Source organism: Salvelinus fontinalis, chromosome 3, assembly GCF_029448725.1.
Source record: "Salvelinus fontinalis isolate EN_2023a chromosome 3, ASM2944872v1, whole genome shotgun sequence".
In the NCBI taxonomy this organism is placed as follows: domain Eukaryota; kingdom Metazoa; phylum Chordata; class Actinopteri; order Salmoniformes; family Salmonidae; genus Salvelinus; species Salvelinus fontinalis.
In genome coordinates, this window is record NC_074667.1 from 63409681 (window position 1) to 63435278 (window position 25598).

The following is a 25598-nucleotide window of genomic DNA, read 5'->3' on the forward strand; positions in this document are numbered from 1 at the left end:
GGAGAGCTTCGTGCCACTTGGCTAGTGTGCTTGCTAATTCAAGAGGGAAAGTTGCTGTTCTAAATCCAAACAACGATTGTTCCCGACAAAGGACCCCTTGTCCAACAGTCTGATGAAAGATCAGCAAAAGTAAGAAACATTTTATGATGCTATTTCAAATATCTGTCGTACATGTGAAGTAGTCGTCGGCGCCCAACTTTGGGGTACTCTAGCTATACCGAAGCTGGATGTCGTAATTAAGTTATTTTTTTAGAATTATAACACTGCGATTTCATTAAGAACTAATGGATCTATCATTTCCTATACAACATGTATTTTTTAGTTATGTTTATGAATATCTATTTGGTCAGAATATGTGTGTCAGAAAACATGTCAGAAAAATATCTGGACGTTGTGGGAAAAAGCTGCTACGTTAGCAGAATGTATAACCACTGATTTCAGCTCTAAATATGCACATTTTCTAACAAAACATAAGTGTATGTATAACCTGATGTTATAGGACTGTCATTTGATGAAGAATATCAAGGTTAGTCAAAAATTATATATCTTTTGCTGGTTTGTTACGATCGCTAACTTTTGCTACTGGGGAATGGCTTGTGTTTCTGGCTATTGTGGTAAGCTAATATAACGCTATATTGTGTTTTCGCTGTAAAACACTTAATAAATCGTAAATATTGGCTGGAATCACAAGATGCCTGTCTTTCATTTGCTGTACACTATGTATTTTTCAGAAATGTTTTATGATGAGTAATTAGGTATTTGACGTTGGTGTCTGTAATTATTCTGGCTGCTTTCGGTGCAATTTCTGATTGTAGCTGCAATGTAAACTATGATTTATACCTGAAATATGCACATTTTTTGAACAAAACATAGATTTATTGAATAACATGTTATAAGACTGTCATCTGATGAAGTTGTTTGTTGGTTAGTTTGGTTGGTTCTTGGTTAGTTAGGTTGGCTTTGTGCATGCTACCTGTGCTGTGAAAAATGTCTGTCCTTTTTTGTATTTGGTGGTGAGCTAACATAAATATACGTGCTGTTTTCGCTGTAAAACATTTTAAAAATCGGACATGTTGGCTGGATTCACAAGATGTGTACCTTTCATTTGCTGTATTGGACTTGTTAATGTGTGAAAGTTAAATATTTAAAAAAATATATCTTTTGAATTTCGCGCCCTGCACTTGAGCTGGCTGTTGTCGTATTGTGGGCGGCCTCGGGCTTGCAGCCATAAGAAGTTAAATAAAGACCAGTTACGTGCAGCTCCAGCTGAATACGTTACAAATGAATTAGAAATCTACCACTCTATAGACCAGAGGACCATTCAGTCTGCAGCTGTTTAAGTACTTTTGTCTGGTAAACGCGACTGATCGAACAAATTAATGGTACTCTGAAAGATTCATTCTGGAGAACATTTCACTATCAAACGACCATTGGTACGCCTGACGTATCGATTATAACAAGCTACAACTATAAAAGACTTTGATCTCTGGTGGACAAACCAGAGACTTTCTATCGACTGATTCCCCAGCAGACGGACTGGCGATCACAGAGAGAGACAACAAAGGCCTACACTCATAAATATATAAATTGCAATTTCTTTTCGAATGAGCGACTGATCATGTGAAAAGTGTTAGCATTACCATGAGCCTAGTTATCAGATGTCTGTACACTGCCTTCCCCGCTCTTTATCTGTCCACACCCCTTTCCAGTGTCTACCAAGCCATCATATCGGGCTTAGTCCACTAGGGACTTTTCATTGCATTATGTAGTAACCAATGTATAACCTATCATGTGTGTCTGTTTGTAATTCCGTGTGATTATTTAGTTAGTAAATAAATAATTAAGCCAATTTGTATATCGCTGATTCATAATGTATGCTAGGGTTCGTGCAGATATCCAAGGGTTTGCAACATTCAGAATATGACTGATGAGGTAATAATACATTAATAAGTGACTGTAATCGATAAGATATGAAAATATCTGAAGAGAGTTAAATTCGGGAAATAGTAAGTCGTTAAACAACATTTTCCCGTGGTGCCCCAACTTCCTAGTTAATTACTGTTTACGTGATTAGTTTAATCAGATAACAATTACACCTAGAGAATTTATTTGATCATATAACAGTCTTCACATTAATGAATAGTCACGTTGCGACACATGCTTATTTATAACTGAGATAAGCAATTTCATAAATGTGTCAAGTACATCATCTGGATGCTCTTCATTACACACCATGGACCAACAAATATTCTTATATCAACAACATTGGAATCACTACAAAACTTATTGTATGACCTCTTATGCAGTATATTAGGCCCAGCCTTTGGAACTTTGGTTTTCCTAGATATGGCTACTATATTGTGATCACTACATCCTATTTGGATCCTGCTTTAAAGCAAATTTCTGCATCATTAGTAAAGATATAATCAATACATGTTCATGATTTAATTCCTGTGCTGTGTGTAACTACCCTGGTAGTTTGACTAACAACCTGAACCAGGTTGCAGGCACTAGTTACAGTTTGAAGCTTTCTCTTGAGTGGACAGCCTGATGAAAGCCAGTCAATATTTAAATTACCCAGAAAATGTACCTCTCTGTTGATGTCACATAACTCATCAAGCATTTCACACATGTTATCCAGATACTGACTATTAGCACTTGGTGGTCTATAGCAGCGTCCCACAAGAATGGGCTTTAGGTGAGGCAGTTGAACCTGTAGCCATATTTCTTCATCAGAATTTAACATGATAAGTTTTACAGGAATGTGGTTCTGAATATAAATGGCCACACCTCCACCTTTGACAGTTCTGTCCTTTCTGTAGATCTTATAAGCAAGTATTGATTCCGCTATATCATCAAAGGTATTATCTGAGTTTCAGACATTGTCAAAATATGAATGTCATTTGTTACTAGCAAATTATTGATTTCATGAACCTTGTTTCTTAAGCTACATATGTTAACGTGGGCTATTTTTTAGCACTTTTCTGGGATGATTGTTTTTATTGCTTTCCTGGGAAGCTTAGCAGAGGTAGACATGCTCATGTTATTTATGTTAATGCAGCGTGAGCTGCACACAGTGGACTTCCTACTAGGGCACACAAACTCATTGCTAACAGTATCACTCTGGTTTACAGGCACATTATTACTGCATACAATAGCTGTGGGATCAGCAGTCCATCGCAATCTCTCTCTAGCTTTCTGTGAATATAAGGTTTTACAATTCTATTAACTTACCAGATGCTCTTATCCAGAGCAACTTACAGTAGCGAGTGGATACATGTTCACACCAAACTGAACCAACAACCCTGGTGTTACAAACAACATTCTCCTCCAACTGATCCACACAGGACCACAGGATCACATGGGATTCTTCATGGCTCCTTTCTAAAATGACTTTCATCTAGGACCAGCCATATAGGCACAAAACCCCTCCAAAGTGGTAAGCCTTAGGTTACCCACTCATTTGAAAAGCTCAACCCATTTATAAAATAGTTTTAAAACACGGCAACTAAAATAATTGAAAAGTGTCAAATGATTTCCTAAATGGCCATTTTGTTCCAGATGCTGTCACATCCCCAGAAGGAGCAGCTGTTTGTATGGCTAGAACCCCAGCTATCAGAGAGGAGCCATTGTCCACATTAATATATGTATGAATACGATTGGACCTTGTACGCTGCTAAATACTAGCAGGTAACACATTGAACAGTATCCAGTTGAAATGCAAGTCTATCAAGCAATTCACAAATAATGTAAAGAATTTTGCAATATATTTTCTACAATTTACAGGTAGAGGGGAAAAGTTGAAGTGAAATCTTTTCTCCCGAACATTCATTTTAGCTACACTCAACTTCACATTGAGTTCCATGCTAGCCCCTGAGTACCAAATGTATTTCATGAGCAGGTGTCTGTCTCTGCAGGTTCTTGTGGACCCCTGTGGTGGCAATAGAGGAGTGGAATGGGCCTGGAAAGGGTCAATCAGCGAATCGGTGCAGATTGGATATTCAAACCGTTTTCCAGGTGTCCTGATGCAGGTGAGTTTTTTACAAGTCGTGCGTGTTTTTCTGTCCTCTAGTGACTCTGAATTAAATCATGGGAACCTGTTTCTAACTCAATATGGCCTGATGTGTAACATTGCATACATTTACGAGAAGGGAGACAGGACTGGTGACTTCTACATTCTAAGTCAGTTTAATTGATGATAGAAGTTTTGTTTTTTTCATGTAATATTTCTGTAGTTGTGCTTTTCCTCATATTTAGTATTTTAGTGTTTATTAGGATCCCCATTAGCTGCTACTCTTCCTGGGTTCCAAACAGTGTTAAAGCAGTTACATCACAACACCCTACATCATAAATAAAACAATACATCATACAATACATTATTAGATCATTAATCTAATATTATACATTTACAATATAAAATCCACAATACCACAATAACCAGTCCCTCCAGGATTTCGCGCTAATTGGTGATTTCTGCGGCCAAAAATGCTTGATTTTGCAGCAGCTTTTCTGATAATCTGCGGTACATTTTGCAATGGGTTTTTTTCACTTTAATTTCATATAAAGTCATGTGCTCAGTTTTAGGACGATTTTAAGCAGAATACATAATACAAAAACAGTTTAACATCTGAAGTGCTCAATTTTGTTTATTTTCCTGAACAAACAGATCTGTCATAATCCACTCACACATTCACTCACACACCTCTCCATCAGGCTTTGATGCTTGCTATCAACACGAGATGCACCTCCCATTCCCACTCTCTCTCTAAAAAAACAACAACAAATAGATTAAAAGCTGTTCAATCGCTTTCCATTTGAGGATCGATATTTCTTTCGCGCAAATTGTCTACAAAATACTTGATTGTGATATTTATTTTTCTTCTGAAAGGGAGATTTTTAAAAAAACAGAACGTAAAAATAGTATATTGTGGTTTATATGTACTTTTAAAACAGTATTAACATTTTAAAAAATCCAGAAAGATTGTGCTTTCGTGATCCGTATTAAGTTTTACAGAGTTTAAAACGGCAAAGCTGACAAATTGCACTCAGTGCTTTGAGCAGCGCTCTCCATAGACAGACTGGGGAGAGCAGAGTGTCGACCACCCTACTAAGCCAAGGTTAGACTGGGGAGAGCAGAGGGCCGACCACCCTACTAAAGCCAAGGTTAGACTGGGGAGAGCAGAGGGCCGACCACCCTACTAAAGCCAAGGTTAGCGGAGTAAAAGTTGAGTAAAACGCCACTCACCTTGATTCTTTCAGCGCTTCCACTGTCTTCCCTGCTACCTCTTCAGTTATGGTGATCTGCTGCTGGTGGGAACTGTTCTGACATTCTCATATGCTTTGGTGATTCGATGGCACTGTTTATTGTCGACTTTCTCTTGTTTCCAAAAACATTTGGAAATTGTTTCGCACGTTATTTTTGTTGGCAAATGAGATTGATTTCTATTCATTGTACTGCCTGTCAGCCATCAACAATCACCCATTTTCGCACGTGAATACGCTGACAGGCCAGGGGGGGGAATTTTGTTGACGTGTGGTTGGATTGGGCCATTTTCCACGGTAACAGTGCAGTAATTGTTCAAAATTACAAACCCGCTTTCGATTTGACCCTTTTATGCGCTAAAAGTGCGGGGATTGGTCAACATTGCAAGCTCTCGCATAATATACGCTGGTTGATTTTTGTATTGAATTATGCAATCGCGGAATCCTGGAGGGACTGAAAAATTTAACATTACAGTGTGTGTCACGGAAACACAAAACCCCTGATTTTAGAGTGAAACGTTGGAAGAAGATCCATGAAATTATATAGTAGACTTTGTCATAGGGATGTCCTAAAATGTACACCGTACAGGAAGATAATTGCATGTCTATTGAAAAGGATCAGTGACATTATGTCAGAATTGGAAAGCATTCTCATTTGCACAATGCTGATTTATGTTTATGTTACATCATGTACTCTCAAATCAACAAACTGCTATTTCTTCTTTATTTAACTTATTTTAAAATAAACCCTGAAAGCATTACCTCTGTCATCGTTTTACTTTGTTAAAATATCAGTGCCTTATTGGAGGCCACATTCACTGTTTTTGACAAAATGGAAGAGCGTGAGAACCAATGGAAGAAGAAGAAAGCGTTTATTAACATTTGCTCATGGATAAACAAACACATGCCACTCATCACATTTGACAAGAAGTAAGAAACACATTTAGATAAGTGATTAAAAAGCGTTATAGTATCATGCTTTACAGTCTCAATCTCAATGCCAAGTTAATGCCATACCTCGAGTAACAGTGTAGCTGTATAGTCTTGACGTCACTTCCTGTTGAATCTGCAGACGTGTTGCTGTGCGTTTTGTTGCTGTGCGATTTGCTGCGAACTTTACTTTACTAGCTGACAACTTTACGTTTTTTGTTTTGTTTTTGTTTTTAATTACCGTTTATATTTTTAGTTTTTCCATCGCAACTTTTTTCCCTCATTCAACCTTTTCACTCCGGACGCTTTATCTGGACATGGTTCGTCAACACCTTCAACAACCGAAGCTAAGTAGTAACATTAACATGATGTCTTCTAATTGCAGTCGCTGTACTCATAATATACAGGAGAACGATCGCCTTACGGCGAAAATAGCTGTGCTGCAAGCCCAGCTTCAGACGCAATCGTTAGGCAAGGGTATTTTCAGTGTAGGAAAGGAAGAAACAGCGTCTGTGCCACCAGTAAGTACAGATAGTAACGTTAGTATAAATCCCCCCGCACAGTCCCCGCAGCCGGACAACTTTCTCATGGCTTCTGGAGGGAAATGCTGTTGGAATGCTCAACCGGTGTCGCTCATTCAGCCGACAGAAACTTTCAACCGGTTTTCCCCATTATGTAGCGAGTCGGAGTCTGAGTCTGAGTCTTCTCTTGTCTCTACTCCTCCCGTTACGGGGTCTGAGACGCCGAAGGCTCCCACCGTTAGCTCTGACAAATTGAAAACCCTAGTCATTGGCGACTCCATTACCCGCAGTATTAGACTTAAAACGAATCACCCAGCGATCATACACTGTTTACCAGGGGGCAGGGCTACCGACGTTAAGGCTAATCTTAAGATGGTGCTGGCTAAAGCTAAATCTGGCGAGTGTAGAGAGTATAGAGATATTGTTATCCACGTCGGCACCAACGATGTTAGGATGAAACAGTCAGAGGTCACCAAGTGCAACATAGCTTCAGCGTGTAAATCAGCTAGAAAGATGTGTCGGCATCGAGTAATTGTCTCTGGCCCCCTCCCAGTTAGGGGGAGTGACGAGCTCTACAGCAGAGTCTCAGCACTCAATCGCTGGTTGAAAACTGTTTTCTGCCCCTCCCAAAAGATAGAATTTGTAGATAATTGGCCCTCTTTCTGGGACTCACCCACAAACAGGACCAAGCCTGACCTGCTAAGGAGTGACGGACTCCATCCTACCTGGAGGGGTGCTCTCATCTTATCTACCAACATAGATAGGGCTCTAACTCCTTTAGCCCCACAATGAAATAGGGTGCAGGCCAGGCAGCAGGCTGTTAGCCAACCTGCCAGCTTAGTGGAGTCTGCCAATAGCACAGTCAGTGTAGTCAGCTCAGCCATACCCATTGAGACTGTGTCTGTGCCTCGACCTAGGTTGGGCAAAACTAAACATGGCGGTGTTCGCCTTAGCAATCTTATTAGGATAAAGACCTCCTCCATTCCTGCCATTATTGAAAGAGATCGTGATACCTCACATCTCAAAATAGGGTTACTTAATGTTAGATCCCTCACTTCAAAGGCAGTCATAGTCAATGAACTAATCACTGATCATAATCTTGATGTGATTGGCCTGACTGAAACATGGCTTAAGCCTGATGAATTTACTGTGTTAAATGAGGCCTCACCTCCTGGTTACACTAGTGACCATATCCCCCGTGCATCCCGCAAAGGCGGAGGTGTTGCTAACATCTACAATAGCAAATTTCAATTTACAAAAAAAAAAATGGCGTTTTCGTCTTTTGAGCTTCTAGTCATGAAATCTATGCAGCCTACTCAATCACTTTTTATAGCTACTGTTTACAGGCCTCCTGGGCCATATACAGCGTTCCTCTCTGAGTTTCCTGAATTCCTATCAGACCTTGTAGTCATAGCAGATCATATTCTAATTTTTGGTGATTTTAATATTCACATGGAGAAGTCCACAGACCCACTCCAAAAGTCTTTCGGAGCCATCATCGACTCAGTGGGTTTTGTCCAACATGTCTCTGGACCTACTCACTGCCACAGTCATACTCTGGACCTAGTTTTGTCCCATGGAATAAATGTTGTAGATCTTAATGTTTTTCCACATAATCCTGGACTATCGGACCACCATTTTATTACGTTTGCAATCGCAACAAATAATCTGCTCAGACCCCAACCAAGGAGCATCAAAAGTCGTGCTATAAATTCTCAGACAACACAAAAATTCCTTGATGCCCTTCCAGACTCCTTCTGCCTACCCAAGGACGTCAGAGGACAAAAATCAGTTAACCACTTAACTGAGGAACTCAATTTAACCTTGCGCAATACCCTAGATGCAGTTGCACCCCTAAAAACGAAAAACATTTGTCATAAGAAACTAGCTCCCTGGTATACAGAAAATACCCGAGCTTTGAAGCAAGCTTCCAGGAAATTGGAACGGAAATGGCGCCACACAAAACTGGAAGTCTTCCGACTAGCTTGGAAAGACAGTACCGTGCAGTACCGAAGAGCCCTCACTGCTGCTCGATCAACCTACTTTTCCAACTTAATCGAGGAAAATAAGAACAATCCAAAATTTCTTTTTGATACTGTTGCAAAGCTAACTAAAAAGCAGCATTCCCCAAGAGAGGATGGCTTTCACTTCAGCAGTAATAAATTCATGAACTTCTTTGAGGAAAAGATCATGACCATTAGAAAGCAAATTACGGACTCCTCTTTGAATCTGCGTATTCCTCCAGGGCTTAGCTGTCCTGGATCTGCACAGCTCTGCGAGGGCCTGGGATCGGGAGAGACACTTAAGTGTTTTAGTACTATATCTCTTGACACAATGATGAAAATAATCATGGCCTCTAAACCTTCAAGCTGCATACTGGATCCTATTCCTACTAAACTGCTGAAGGAGCTGCTTCCTGTGCTTGGCCCTCCTATGTTGAACATAATAAACAGCTCTCTATCCACCGGATGTGTACCAAACTCACTAAAAGTGGCAGTGATAAAGCCTCTCTTGAAAAAGCCAAACCTTGACCCGGAAAATATAAAAAACTATCGGCCTATATCGAATCTTCCATTCCTCTCAAAAATTTTAGAAAAAGCTGTTGCGCAGCAACTCACTGCCTTTCTGAAGACAAACAATGTATACGAAATGCTTCAGTCTGGTTTTAGACCCCATCATAGCACTGAGACTGCACTTGTGAAGGTGGTAAATGACCTTTTAATGGCGTCAGACCGAGGCTCTGCATCTGTCCTCGTGCTACTAGACCTTAGTGCTGCCTTTGACACCATCGATCACCACATTCTTTTGGAGAGACTGGAAACCCAAATTGGTCTACACGGACAAGTTCTGGCCTGGTTTAGATCTTACCTGTCGGAAAGATATCAGTTTGTCTCTGTGAATGGTCTGTCCTCTGACAAATCAACTGTACATTTCGGTGTTCCTCAAGGTTCCGTTTTAGGACCACTATTGTTTTCACTATATATTTTACCTCTTGGGGATGTTATTCGAAAACATAATGTTAACTTTCACTGCTATGCGGATGACACACAGCTGTACATTTCAATGAAACATGGTGGAGCCCCAAAATTGCCCTCGCTAGAAGCCTGTGTTTCAGACATAAGGAAGTGGATGGCTGAAAACTTTCTACTTTTAAACTCGGACAAAACAGAGATGCTTGTTCTAGGTCCCAAGAAACAAAGAGATCTTCTGTTAAATCTGACAATTCATCTTGATGGTTGTAAAGTCGTCTCAAATAAAACTGTGAAGAACCTCGGCGTTACTCTTGACCCTGATCTCTCTTTTGACGAACATATCAAGACTGTTTCAAGGACAGCTTTTTTCCATCTACGTAACATTGCAAAAATCAGAAATTTTCTGTCCAAAAATGATGCAGAAAAATTAATCCATGCATTTGTTACTTCTAGGTTAGACTACTGCAATGCTCTACTTTCCGGCTACCCGGATAAAGCACTAAATAAACTTCAGTTAATGCTAAATACGGCTGCTAGAATCCTGACTAGAACCAAGAAATTTGATCATATTACTCCAGTGCTAGCTTCCCTACACTGGCTTCCCGTTAAGGCAAGGGCTGATTTCAAGGTTTTACTGTTAACCTTTAAAGCGTTACATGGGCTTGCTCCTACCTATCTTTCCGAGTTGGTCCTGCCGTACATACCTACACGTACGCTACGGTCACAAGACGCAGGCCTCCTAATTGTCCCTAAAATTTCTAAGCAAACAGCTGGAGGCAGGGCTTTCTCCTATAGATCTCCATTTTTATGGAACAGTCTGCCTACCCATGTGAGAGACGCAGACTCAGTCTCAACCTTTAAGTCTTTACTGAAGACTTATCTCTTCAGTAGGTCATATGATTGAGTGTAGTCTGGCCCAGGAGTGTGAAGGTGAACGGAAAGGCTCTGGAGCAACGAACCGCCCTTGCTGTCTCTCCAGGGCCGGTTCCCCTCTCTCCACTGGGATTCTCTGCCTCTAACCCTGTTACTGGGGCTGAGTCACTGGCTTGCTGGTGCTCTTTCATGCCGTCCCTAGGAGGGGTGCGTCACTTGAGTGGGTTGAGTTACTGACGTGAACTTCCTGTCTGGGTTGGCGCCCCCCCTTGGTTGTGCTGTGATGGAGACCTTTGTGGGCTATACTCGGCCTTGTCTCAGGATTGTAAGTTGGTGGTTGGGGATATCCCTCTAGTGGTGTGGGGGCTGTGCTTTGGCAGAGTGGGTGGGGTTATATCCTTCCTGTTTGGCCCTGTCCAGGGGTTTCTTCGGATGGGGCCACAGTGTCTCCTGACCGCTCCTGTCTCAGCCTCCAGTATTTATGCTGCAGTAGTTTATGTGTCGGGGGGCTAGGGTCAGTTGGTTATACCTGGAATACTTCTCCTGTCTTATCCAGTGTCCTGTGTGAATTTAAGTATGCTCTCTCTAATTCTCTCGTTCTCTCTTTCTCTCTGAGAACCTGAGCCCTAGGACCATACGTCAGGACTACCGGGCATGCTGACACCTTGCTGTCCCCAGTCCGCCCGGCCTTGCTGTTATTCCAGTTTCAACTGTTTCTGCCTGCGGTTACGAAACCCCTACCTGTCCCAGACCTGCTGTTTTCAACTCTTAATGATCGGCTATGAAAAGCCAACTGAGATTTATTCCTGATTATTATTTGACCATGCTTGTCATTTATGAACATTTTGAAAATCTTGGCTCTCTCTAATTTTCTCCTTCTCTCTTTCTCTCGGAGGACCTGAGCCCTAGGACCATACGTCGGGACTACCGGCCGTGGTGACTCCTTGCTGCCCCCAGTCCGCCTGGCCTTGCTGCTATTCCAGTTTCAACTCTTCTGCCTGCGGTTATGGAACCCCTACCTGTCCCAGACCTGCTGTTTTCAACTCTTAATGATCGGCTATGAAAAGCCAACTGAGATTTATTCCTGATTATTATTTGACCATGCTTGTCATTTATGAACATTTTGAAAATCTTGGCTCTCTCTAATTTTCTCCTTCTCTCTTTCTTTCTCTCGGAGGACCTGGGCCCTAGGACCATGCATCGGGACTGCCGCCCGTGGTGACTCCTTGCTGTCCCCAGTCCGCCTGGCCTTGCTGCTATTCCAGTTTCAGCTGTTCTGCCTGCGGTTATGGAACCGCCACCTGTCCCAGATCTGTTGTTTTTCAACTCTTAATGATCAGCTATGAAAAGCCAACTGAAAATTATTCATGATTATTATTTGACCATGCTTGTCACTTATGAACATTTTTGAACATCTTGGCATAGTTCTGTTATAATCTCCACCCGGCACAGCCAGAAGAGGACTGGCCACCCCTCATAGCCTGGTTCCTCTCTAGGTTTCTTCCTAGGTTTTGGCCTTTCTAGGGAGTTTTTCCTAGCCACCGTGCTTCTACACCTGCATTCTAGCTGTTTGGGGTTTTAGGCTGGGTTTCTGTACAGCACTTCGAGATATTATCTGATGTACGAAGGGCTATATAAAATAAAATTGATTGATTGATTGATTGTGCAGAATTGTTTTTGCTACACTTAAGTCTAAAGAAATGACTAGAAATTGGCCCAAACCAATCACTTAAGAAACACTGGGTGAAAGGTAGTCCCCCCCCCTCCCGCCTACTCCCCCTGTCCCCAGGATAAAAGCATCTGCTAAATGGCATATATTATTGTATTGTTATATATCATTATATCACTTATTTTTTAAATACAGGTCCAGATATACAAGGTCTTCTTGAAACTGCAACCAGGCTAGCGGTCAATACCATTTCAATTCAGGAGCTAAACTAAAATTCCATCTTTTTTCAATGCTTTTCAATGAGGAACAATTGGAATTTTCCTAAATTGTAAAGGAATTGACCCCAACCCTGAATGCAACTTTTCAAAATGTCCATTGTTACACCATATTATGAGTTCAAGGAAATGCACTTTGGCCTGAAGGATGGTCCTACAACTCTTTAGATCACAGGAGGTTGCTGAGGTGAGAACTGGTCCTAATAATGGGCAGAACAGCGCAAATGGAATGAAAACATGTGTTTGATGTATTTTATACCATTCCACCTTTTCCGCTCCAGCCTTTACCACAAGCCCATCCTCCCCAATGAAGGTGCCACCATCCTCCTGTGCTTCCCCTATTGATGGAGGGACTTTTCAGGGAACAATGAGTTGTCACTAGGGGGTCAACCGTTTTGCTTATTGATGACATTGTCTACTCTTCCAATAAGCAGCAGCATATGAATGACCCTGATGCTGTCTGTGTTCAATGTTCTAGTATTGACTCTGTTGTTGTAATGGCAGAATACGTTCACCGGGTGGCAGCACTGGGACAGCTGAATTTCACATCAGTATACTGGACATCCTCCTGAATCTGGGGCTGAGGCAGCTGGACGGTGGAGTATAGAGGCACTTCCTGGTTTTTGGAGCCAGAGAAGTGGACGCTTGAATAGTGAACATAATCCTGGTTGTCTGTGTCCGCTGTCTGTGCTGCAGTAGGGGTCATGGCCATGCTTGAGACATTGTCATACACTGGACTAGAGTCTCCCTGATGGAGAAAGAGAGGACAGACAAAATGAGGAAGAAAATGTTCCACAAAGCATACACAGTCATCTTCTGATTCCAACAGACTCACCTGTCCATCGTCTGCTGTGTCTCTTGTGTTGGAGGTGGATTTGGAGGCTTGTTTCCTGTTTGCACATGAATGAATCAATCAATGTTACTAAAGTTAAATAATAAAACAAAAAAAGCATTGTCACTTCACTCACCTGAACCACATGAAGCCAGAGAAACAGAGTATGAGAACCAGAACAACCACTGTGATTCCTACAGCTGCAGGAACAACTGAGGTTTGTTTCCCTACAATAAAATATGGATGATATGAGTACATGTTATGATATAATAAACTTAAATACAGCACATTAATGCAATACTTGTATAATCCAATGTATAGTTATAAACCAAGGTGCAATAAACCAAAGTATAATGATTCAGATTAGCTTGAAACATGTATAAAAACATATTGTATTGAAAATGTAACTTTACCTGCTACAACAATCATCAGAACTGTAGAGTTCATAGATCCTTTTCTATTCTGGGCCTCACAGTAATATTCTCCTCTGTCCTCAGAGATGATGTTAGTGATGCTGTAACTCTGTCCTGATGCTTTTGGTGTGGTTACGTTCTTCTTGTACCAGGTGTATTTGTCCACAGGTGGATTGGCATCACTACTGCAGGTCAGAGTCACTGAACTGCCCTCCACTATTTCACCAGAGGGACTGACTGACACTGAGGTGTTCTTTGGGCCATCTGGTGGACAATATGTAACACATTGTTCATACATAGAGCTTTACATGAGGAGCATCATGGAACTTGTACTAGTGATTGAAATAAATGAAATATTAATATATATATGTGTAACTTAGACAATAATGTAACAATACAGTGTTTGTGAAGTACTTGTACGTCACTACAGTAGTGAGATGAGTACAATCATGGAACTTGGAAATAGATTGAAATAATAGATAGAATAGATGAGAGAAGATGTTACTAAAAGAATACAACTGGAGATGTATAACACATACTCACATCTGACAGTGAGAGTCTCTTCAGCAGAGGGGAGATCCTCATGGCCTTCTACAGCACAGGAGTATCTGCCTGCATCCTCACTGCTGACTGGGTTTAGGAACAGACTGTTAGATTGGTTGGTTACATGTCCATTCTTGTACCAGATGTAGGTGGGGTTGTCAGTCAGAGTACAGGTGGTGCTACAGGTCAGTGTCACCTTCTGTCCCTCTGATACAGTGGCAGGAGTCACCTTCACCTGCAGAACTAAATGAAAGAGGATTAAAACACTGAGTATATCATTAAGTAATCGTTTGCAGTATTGATAGGATGTGCCGTGTAGTGTTACCTGTGACAGTCAGAGTTGTTCCAGGGAAGGTGGGCTCCCAGTTTGTCTGATCTGTTCTGAGTCTAATCTTATACTCAGCTGAATCCTCCTCTCTCAGGTCTGTGATTCTCAGGGTGGAGTCACTCTGCATATTTCCAACGTACTCCACACGACCTTCATACCCCGGGTTCAGGATTTGAGGCGCCTCATCAAGTTTTCCTTTTGTGTACCATTTTCTTTCAGAGACTGTATGACCCCTGGGAAATGTATAAGAGCAGGGTATGTCCACTGATGACCCCTTCAAGGTACAGATCCTCTGATGGGTGTAAGTCACGTGGAAATAACTGTGACCCTCAACAGCTGAAACACAAGTACATTTTTCAAATGGTGTAAGTATTTAGAACTGTAAAATCAACAACCATTAATCTAAATGAAATAGTAGCCCTATTTCATGTCTGTTTCACTGCACATCAACACTGACCAATGATGTATTGGATGATTTTGACAGAATTTAAAAGTGTATTAGTCACACTCACACACTGCAGGAGAATTGATGCCTTTTACAGCACAGTAGAAGCTGTCTTCAGTTTTAAAGTAGATTGTGTATGAGGGGGAGGAGTTATCTTGTACAATCTTACTGTTCCTGTACCAGATGTAGGTGGGGTTACCAGTCAGAGTACAGGTGGTGCTACAGGTCAGTGTCATTAACCACCATGTAGTGGTCACCTTCACCTGCAGGTCTGGAGTAGATAACAACATTAAAACCATCAGTTACCTGTTGTCTAGTTCAAATGAGGCAGGAGTGGACGTTCTAAAATCATTCATTCATTTTTATATTATTTCTGTACAAATCAAGACAATTTTCCAGAACCAATTAAACAGATCTATACTATATATAATATAACTGTACCTGTAACAGACAGAGTGATTAAACAGATCAACACTATATATAATATAACTGTACCTGTAACAAACAGAGTGTTTAAACAGATCAACACTATATATAATATCACTGTACCTGTAACAGACAGAGTGATTAAACAGATCAACACTATATATAATATCACTGTACCTGTAACAGACAGAGTGACTCCAGGATATCCAGAATATTTCCCTCCTGGCTGATCTGTTATAAATCTGAATTTGTAGTCAGTTGAGTCACTCTCTCTCAGGTCTGTGATTGTCAGGGTGTGGCAATTCATCCTATCGCTACTGTACGTCACACGACCTTTGAAGACTGGTTCATCTCTCAGACTCACATAATTCTCCACAGCATACTTTTTAGTGAACCAGAAGGTTGTTGGGACTTTATGCCAACTGGGATATGTGTAAGAGCAGGACAGCTCCACTGTTGACCCCTTCAAGGTACAGATACTCTGAGTGGTGTATGTAACACTCCAGCCATTCTGCCCCAGTACCACTGAAACACAGTTAGACATCACAAGGACGTTACATTAAGTTCAAGTTCTTTTGACTCACGTTAACACTTTGTTCCATAGTTGCTGAGTTGAGACATAGATACTCTTTGGTTGAGTGTGAATGGAAAATACAGATAAGCATCACTCAGTGAGATGAGAAAGACAAATGTTTAAAGTGAAGTGGAGACGCCAAATGTGTCGCCAGTAGAACATAAAAATGGTTTTGCTTTTAGAAATATCTGCAGTTTGACAAACCGGGCAACTAAAAGATAAGAATGAGACCATACCTGCTACAGACCAGAGAAAGACCACCAACACACTTCCTGCTGTTCTCAAGGCCATTGTTGCATCTCACACCCTGCAGTCTTAGAAACATAAACAACAACTCACTCTACAGCTGGTGAATAACTCCACCTGATACATTGAAGTAGAAACTGTAAATGGGGTACAGGGCCTCATTACTGAAAATGAACCAGGCTCATATTGTGTTGTGTTGTATTGTGCTATTTGGTTGTCTATGTGAATACTGTCTGTCTGTAAGTCTATTGCACTATGTATGTAATGTGTGTGATGTGTTGCATGTCTGTCTACATCTGTCTGTTTAAGATGATATGTATGATGCAAAAACTATTTCCTAATGGATACAGTAAAGTCATCACCATCATCATCACCATTATTATAAACAACAACATCAACAACTTATTGAACAGATCTGTAGAACTGTAAACACATTTTTCTGAATGTTCTGAAGCTATTTTATTGTCAGAACCCCAAATATAGGAGGATAAATGTTCAATCCTCTACGGTCCGTCAAGCTGTACAGCAGCCTAAATACTGACCACCAGTTTCAATGATAGCTCCTATCCCCAAGCTGTGAGGCTAAACAGAAGTGACTCACACACACACACACACACACTGCAGTGCTACAATGTTTGTTTGCATGTCTATTTTACCCTGGTTAATCATCTCATCACTATGTAGATCAACACTCCTACACTGAGACACTGTATGAATACTGACCCTGATGTAACAACCAAAACACAGATCAAAATATAACAAGAAGTAAAATGATACATTACCCTCAAGAATATGACTTATGACTAAAAACAAATAACCAGAAACTATATATTTCAAGATATTGTCAAGAGTACTTACAGAGTGAAGTGAAGGGGAGAGGTCTTGTACAGTGAGTCAACTGACTGGTAGTGAGTGGCAACTGCTTGTAAGTATCAGTTCTGTTGTTGATACATATTTATAGTAGAACACAAGTTGCTGATACAGAAGTGTCCTTTCCTTCCTCTTAAAGACATTAACATGCATGAGGACCAGAACAGCATGTCAGAGAAGGGAGGTTACTGTATTAGAATGGGCCCTACATTTCTAAAATGGACACAATGTCCCCCATTTCCACTTTTATTTAAATACAGAACCATGTTAACAATATGTTGACTATTCTATATGGAATGTTTATAATATCTCAGAATGTGTTGCCTTGTCCCTCTGAGTTCTACATGGAACAGGTCAAAGTTCCATTTACATTTGGTCAGTTCCATGATGTCATTCTATTCATTCTATTCTACTAACCCATTTAATGTACACTCCTCATCAGCTGCATCAAAGACCCTGCACTGACCCCCTTTAGTGTCTACAACATGGTTGTTGTAGAGGCGTTGGCCTGGGCAACAACCCCCTCAAGATTCTAATGATGACATCATCTCAATCATCTAACATCAATGATCAAACATGTTTCACAGCTCAGGCCGAGGGGGCGGGGGAAGGAAATCAGAGGAGCACTCCTCTTCACTTTGATTGACACTTACTCCTACTGTGTGTCCAGTGTGCTGTCTGTGCTGTGTGTCAGAGGACTACAAAAGCGGTGACACCCCCCAAAAGCCCCATTCTATCCAAGCTTCCTGTTCCCTTTAAGGTAGCTACACGGTCCCTCCTCTTCCTCAATCTTCATATTCATTATTCTGTTATTCCTTCTCTTCTTCCTTACTCTATCATATCCGGACGGTACGTGGTGTTCATGCTTGTAAGGGTTGTCAGGGTTGCCATGGTTTCCTGTCTCTCCCTCTCTGGTCAGGCTTGTGTTTGAAGCGACACTTGTCACCATAGAAACAGCCGGTGGTCCTCCAGAAGAAACACTCGTCACCATTGATGGGAGCCATCCTCCTGGTCCTGGGAGAGAGAGAGACAAACAGTATGAAAACACAAACACCTGCACCTGTGCTCCTGCTTCCTCCTTCCATCACTTTGTACATTTCAAAAGTTTATATGAGTTGATTGGTAACACTTTAGAATAACTCATAATTATTCATTATAAATGCTTATATATATGTTTATAAATCGTAGATGATGTTTTGACAGACAGATGGGTGTCCTTACCCTGTGGCAGGCGTACTGTGAGGCTGAGGAGGTGTTGAGGCCTATAGGGTTGGTCCTCTGAGGAGAGGGAGGGGTTCTCTGCATCCAGCGGTCTGGGTACCTGATCACCAGCCTGGTGCTCTCCAGCTCCACCCCTGGACAGGAGGACAAACAGCAGGCACAGTCCAAATACATGCAATGGGACCAATAGCATAGTCCCACAAGTACAATGGAACCAATAACAAAGCTTGTTTTTCCTTTGCTGCCAGAAAGGAGTTGAATCGTTGTACTTTTCTCTCTGTGTTGAACGATGGTGATACTATTTAAAGCTCTAAACTGAAGCTCTAAACTGAAGGCTCTTGACTCTGTGTATCATGCAGGGACGTCTAACTCAACATTGAGATCTCTACTGTGCTGTCAGGTGGACATCAGTAGCAACACGCAGGCTCAAACCCTGGTCCATTCCTATTCAGAAGGCCATTTAAGGAAAACTGAGGGGAGGGGAGGGGAGGGGAGGTAGAGGAGATGAAGTGAGAGAGTGAAGGGAGGAAAGGATGGGGAGATAGAAGGAGTGGGGAGAGGGAGAAGACAGACTGACACACACACACACACAATCAGCAATGTCCACATTCACAGTAGAAAGCTCAGACACTGACCTTCAACCCCTTCAGTGCACTCCCCTTGAAAAAGTATCCCTTTGGCCAATCAGGGTTGAGCTGGATGGACTTCTGAGCGTCTGATAGGGCAGAGGGGTAGAGCTCCAGACACCAGTAGCAGTATGAACCACATTCCCAAAGAACCAAATCAATGTAGAAATAGTCCATCCAGACCTTTACCACCTAGTAAATCTGTTGGACCACTTACACTAGAGTACTCCTGCAGTAGTCTAGGGAGCAACATACCCATACCACACACACACACACACACACACACACACCCACACACACGCAAAAACACACACACATATAAACACACATATAAACACACACACACACACACACACACACACACACACACACACACACACACACACGCACACATATAAACACGCACACACACACACACGCAGGCACACACACACACACCCATACAATGTCTGAACTACCGGGAAAGACTCTGGCAAGTTCCAGACTCAGTGTGTGTGTGCGTGCATGTTCGTGTGTGTGTTTGTTGATGAACAGTGCTGATTGTTGATCTATTACAGTTTATCTCCTGACAGTAATGGAGTAGCCCTGGCTGGCCTATAGGCTAGCCACTCATGCATTATGTTGCTTAATGGCGCCATCATGTGTACAATAGGCAGAAATACAAGAAACATAATTTATGTATTTGTTGTCTATTTATTGTCTAACTTTGAGCTTATTTACAACATGATACTTGCACTGTATTCAATGTAAAAATAACAAAAAAAATGTAATGTATCTAAAATAGGTAATAATTCATAATTTGATAATAAAACAAGCAATATTATGACACTGAACAATATGGTATAACATAATATAAAATATAAAATGCCCAATAATATCTGACACCAATACAAAGTAAAACGTATTTAAACAAATCAGGAGCAACTCCAGAGCTAAAATTATTTAAAAGCTCTTATCAATATTATTCATTTCGTGTCACTAAAACAAGCCTATACTTTATCTATTATAAAAAATCTGGGATTGGCAAAATCCCATAGAAAAAAATCAAAAACAGATAAGTACAACGGAAGTACACAAGAAAAGTAGTCTATTTAATAAACGGAGCTAGTTCAGAAAGGAAACCCGAGTGCCCGCCTCAACTGAGATTGCACCAATTAGAGGCTAGTATCATTCACGACTTCCTTATTGACCGGGTCTGCTCTTACATCCTTCTGCCGCTTGCTGCTACTAAGCGCTGGCTTCTTTCTCTCCATTGACTCTGCTGCTGTAACCAGCTGTTTCTCGCTATGCTGCTGATTTCTGATATAATGTTTTCTTTGTAAATGCTCGCTAGCTGTGTTTGAACCTCGCCCGCATCGTTCAATATGCTCATGTTGCAATGTTTGGCTGCTGCGGGGATGTGATTGATTGCGAGGATCAACCATGTTGCTGCTCTGTTTTCAGTTAATAGTCGGCGACATGTAGAATTAGCTAAGTAGAATTGGCCTCAGGAGTAGTCTATCATATAGCCTACCTGTTTGTTCCCAATACCAGCTTTCGAGCTGAGTCAGTGTGCTCCGTGAACCATCATGGAGAATACTCCTTCATCCATACAAGGAGGAATAAGCCTGTGCTAGATTAGCATACAGGCTATGTGTTGCTATACAGTGAGTGAGAAGCAATATTTTCTGATCATGAGCAGAAGATGGTGTTTATCACAGTGATTCAGTAGTATTTCAGTCAGTGAATGTTAACTAGTTTAGTACAGCATGTCGCCAGCTCACGAAACCGCTGCAAACAATGCACACTATCAGCCATAGCTTACATTTTACAGGTCATCTCAGTCACGTTAGTCGGTGTGACTTTCGCCGACAGTCACTATTCAAATGTTGTACAAAATATTTCTGGTTATTATTCTTGGAACCCTATTCCCTTACACAGTTTAAACTAGAAGCCTTCAACTGAACTTGCAGACTGGTCTGGACTAGTGCATTTGTATAGTTACACTTTAGCTGCACTTCTACTCTGATTTGCTCAGAGCGTCTGCTAGCTCATTAGTGCAGGGGTTCTTAAACCTTTTATACATAAATGTCAGTACATCTCATTGCCCTTATGCCTAAAACAAATGCAATATAGACAAAAACAAATAACAATTAAATTCAATATCCATATAAGTATGTATTAATGTTTATTTTCCTCCATTAAAAACACATATCTGTCTAGGTTGGAACTGTTGCTGTTAAAATACAATAAATCATTTTAATTCTGAATTGGAATAAAAGGATTGATCACATCACACAGATGAATAACAGAACACATACACAGGCTTTTTGATAGTGCAACCCTAAGTAACAGTACAGATGAAAAATGATCAGGCCTACTGTACATCTTAGTGTAGAAATGATTGTTGAAAGTCTAGGTTGGAACTGTTGCTGTTAAACTACAATACATCCTTTTTTATTCTGAAGTGGAATAAACTGATTGATCACATCTGTAGACCAGAAAACCCCAACACAGTCCTAATGAGAGCATGTCTATTCTGGGCTCTGTTTTTGACAGTGCAACACTGAGGTTATGCTCAGCCTTGACACTGTTTCTGTACTTGTTTTTTAAGAGTTGAGAACCCTGACTCACATATGTATGTGGTGCCAAACTGGACCAGAACATCTACTGCTTTCTCAGTCAGGCAGGAGACCGCTTCCTACTGTAGATGAGCAACCCAGAACTGTGAGTGTTTGCCTCAAAAAGCATCTTGCTTCAATCAGTTCGTTCCAGTTAAGAATAACAATTATTATTGTATTTTAACAGCAACAGTTCCAACCTAGACTAGTTTTCGACAATCATTTCTACAGTAATATGTAAAGTAGGCCTGATCATTTTTCATCTTCATCTGTTCTGTTACTTGGGGTTGCACTATCAGTAGCTAGCTTGCTTTGGCGAATGTTAGCTATTAGCCGTGTACAAGGCCAGGGGATTGAAAGAGAAACTCACATCTACTACCATGAGAGTTAGTTAGTACTCCCTTATTACTGCTTATCACCTGTTATAAAATGCCAACAATCTGAACGACAGCGCTGCGTCGTGTGTAGCGGAGTGATCTTCAAGAAAACCGCAGAAAAAGAGATCCGGTACACAACTCCGATGCACACAGGCATCTCCCTCTCACACTCGTGCAGCTGCCAAACTGAGCATAGACCGCAGCTTAAGCAGAAAGCACATTGAACAGAGAGCGCAGATGCACTTGGCCAAATCAATTCCAGTAATTAATGAAACAATTATGTATTTACACTGACACGTTGCGACCCACCATTAATAGGTCCGTGACCCAACTTTAAGAAAGGCTGCATTAGTGCATACTGACTGGTTGCATCACCGACTGTTATGGCAACTGCTCGGCCTCCGACCAAAAGGCGCGTATGGCCCAGTACATCACTGGGGCCAAGCTTCCTGCCATCCAGGACCTCTAACCTGGCGGTGTCAGAGGAAGGCCATAAAAATTGTCAGACTCCAGCCACCCCAGTCATAGGCTGTTCTCTTTGCTACCACACGGCAAGCGGTTCCGGACCGCCATGTCTAGGTCCAAAAGGCTTCTTAACAGCTTCTACCCCCAAGCCATAAGACTCCTGAACATCTGATTAAAGGGCTACCAAGACACTGCTGCAACACTCTGTTTATTATCTCTGCATAGTCCCTTTAACTCTACCTACATGTACATATTACCTCAACTAACCGGTGCCCCCCAAATTGACTCTGTACGATACCCCCTGTAGAGGGGTTGGGTTAAATGCAGAAGACAAATTTCAGTTGAAAGCATTCAGTTGTACAACTGACTACAACTGACCCCTTTCCCTTTATATAGCATCTCTAATGTTATTTTAGTGCTGTTGTTTAATTATTTGTTACTTTTATTTTCTATTTTTTACTTAACACTTATTTTTTCGTAACTTATTTTTTTGTAACTTCTGAAAGCATAGTTGGTTAAGGGGCTTGTAAGTAAGCATTTCCCTGTAAGATCTACACCTGTTGTATTCAGCGTTTCCCTGTAAGATCTACACCTGTTGTATTCAGCATTTCCCTGTAAGATCTACACCTGTTGTATTCAGCATTTCCCTGTAAGATCTACATCTGTTGTATTCAGCATTTCCTTGTAAGATCTACACCTGTTGTATTCAGCATTTCCCTGTAAGATCTACACCTGTTGTATTCAGCATTTCCCTGTAAGATCTACACCTGTTGTATTCAGCATTTCCCTGTAAGAGCTACACCTGTTGTATTCTGCATTTCCCTGTAAGATCTACACCTGTTGTATTAAGCATTTCCTTGTAAGATCTACACCTGTTGTATTCCGCATTTCCCTGTAAGATTTACACCTGTTGTATTCTGCATTTCCCTGTAAGATCTACACCTGTTGTATTCTGCACATGTGACAAATACAATTTGATACTGTTGCATGAGTCACATTATTAGTTTCCATTTTATGGTATAATTTGTGTCACTCTAATATTTACTTCATCCTTATCTGCAACAGTAGGTTCAGGTTCTGATTTATTAGCCATGTTCTAATCCTGTTATGTATTTTACATAGGTAGTCCTCCCTGTCGGTCCATCTTTACATTGTATGCTACTGTAGCGATCACTTCATTCTAGTCATCATGTATTAGCTACTGTTATTCATTCTTATTCATCTTCTGCTAGTAATACATTTACGCGTGTTATCATGTATGCTTGTACATAGTGAGTATGCAGGCATCTTATACCCTGATGAGACTCACTCTGCTACAGTAGTTTTAGTGAGAGTGGGTCATATCTACCACCATCGGGCTGGCCCAAATGCTGTTGGCCGCTATATGTGCTGTTCAGCAGTCGAGCATTACTGGGTCTTTTTATCATTAGGCATATATTCATAGATGTACAGCATCATTTAAAATGTCATACTACTTCTTAAACCGAACTTTCTTCCTCAGATTTCAAGTTATCACATTGGACCTTAGTGGGGAAGCTGACGCTGTGATTACTAATCAAGGCTAGCTATAATTTCAGCTGTGTTGGATGGGATGTTGATACTAGCATTACCTAGCATGTGGTGGTCTTACTATAGTGTCAGCTGTGTTGGATGGGATGTTGATACTAGCATTACCTAGCATGTGGTGGTCTTACTATAGTGTCAGCTGTGTTGGATGGGATGTTGATACTAGCATTACCTAGCATGTGGTGGTCTTACTGTAGTGTCAGCTGTGTTGGATGGGATGTTGATACTAGCATTACCTAGCATGTGGTGGTCTTACTATAGTTTCAGCTGTGTTGGATGGGATGTTGATACTAGCATTACCTAGCATGTGGTGGTCTTACTATAGTTTCAGCTGGGATGAATGGGATGTTGATACTAGCATTACCTAGCATGTGGTGGTCTTACTATAGTTTCAGCTGTGTTGGATGGCATGTTGATACTAGCATTACCTAGCATGTGGTGGTCTTACTATAGTTTCAGCTGTGTTGGATGGGATGTTGATACTAGCATTACCTAGCATGTGGTGGTCTTACTATAGTTTCAGCTGTGATGGATGGGATGTTGATACTAGCATTACCTAGCATGTGGTGGTCTTACAATAGATTCAGCTGTGTTGGATGGGATGTTGATACTAGCATTACCTAGCATGTGGTGGTCTTACTATAGTTTCAGCTGTGTTGGATGGCATGTTGATACTACCATTATCTAGGATGTGTTGGTCTTTCTATAGTTTCAGCTGTGTTGAATGGGATGTTGATACTACCATTACCTAGCATGTGGTGGTTTTACTATAGTTTCAGCTGTGTTGGATGGGATGTTGATACTAGCATTACCTAGCATGTGGTGGTCTTACAATAGATTCAGCTGTGTTGGATGGGATGTTGAAACTAGCATTACCTAGCATGTGGTGGTCTTACTATAGTTTCAGCTGTGTTGGATGGGATGTTGATACTAGCATTACCTAGCATGTGGTGGTCTTACTATAGTTTCAGCTGTGTTGGATGGCATGTTGATACTAGCATTACCTAGCATGTGGTGGTCTTACTATAGTTTCAGCTGTGTTGGATGGGATGTTGATACTAGCATTACCTAGCATGTGGTGGTCTTACTATAGTTTCAGCTGTGATGGATGGGATGTTGATACTAGCATTACCTAGCATGTGGTGGTCTTACTGTAGCTTCAGCTGTGTTGAATGGGATGTTGATACTAGCATTACCTAGCATGTGGTGGTCTTACTGTAGTTTCAGCTGTGTTGGATGGGATGTTGATACTACCATTACCTAGCATGTGGTGGTCTTACTGTAGTTTCAGCTGTGTTGGATGTTGTGTTGATACTAGCATTACCTAGCATGCGGTGGGCTTACTAAACACCTGAAGGAGCAGAGCTAATGAATAGTTCAACATATTTCTACATGAAATGTATTCAAATCTGGAAATAGCAAAATCTTATAGAAAAATAGAAGAAGCCTAATCTATCCCATTTATCAACTATATACAACTGTATTTATCATCTATATACATACTGTATTTATCATTAGGATAACAATCTAAATTCCAGCATTCACTCAAAAGTTAAAGGTCATT

At 41.1% G+C, this 25598-nt stretch overlaps 1 protein-coding gene across 1 annotated transcript in view; it reads right to left on the minus strand.

Moving 5' to 3' along the window:
- Positions 1–15394, minus strand: part of LOC129851581 (hemicentin-2-like) — a 53975-nt gene extending 38581 nt beyond the window's left edge. Inside the window, exons 1-7 of the mRNA XM_055918191.1 lie at positions 15131–15394; positions 14616–14954; positions 14291–14533; positions 13748–14011; positions 13471–13561; positions 13338–13392; positions 13018–13250 (exon numbers count right to left, since the gene is read on the minus strand). Of these exons, the coding sequence (XP_055774166.1) occupies positions 13018–13250; positions 13338–13392; positions 13471–13561; positions 13748–14011; positions 14291–14533; positions 14616–14954; positions 15131–15362 (1457 nt within the window). The 5' untranslated portion in view covers positions 15363–15394. The remainder of the gene's footprint in view (positions 1–13017; positions 13251–13337; positions 13393–13470; positions 13562–13747; positions 14012–14290; positions 14534–14615; positions 14955–15130) is intronic.
- Positions 15395–25598: the final 10204 nt, after the last annotated feature.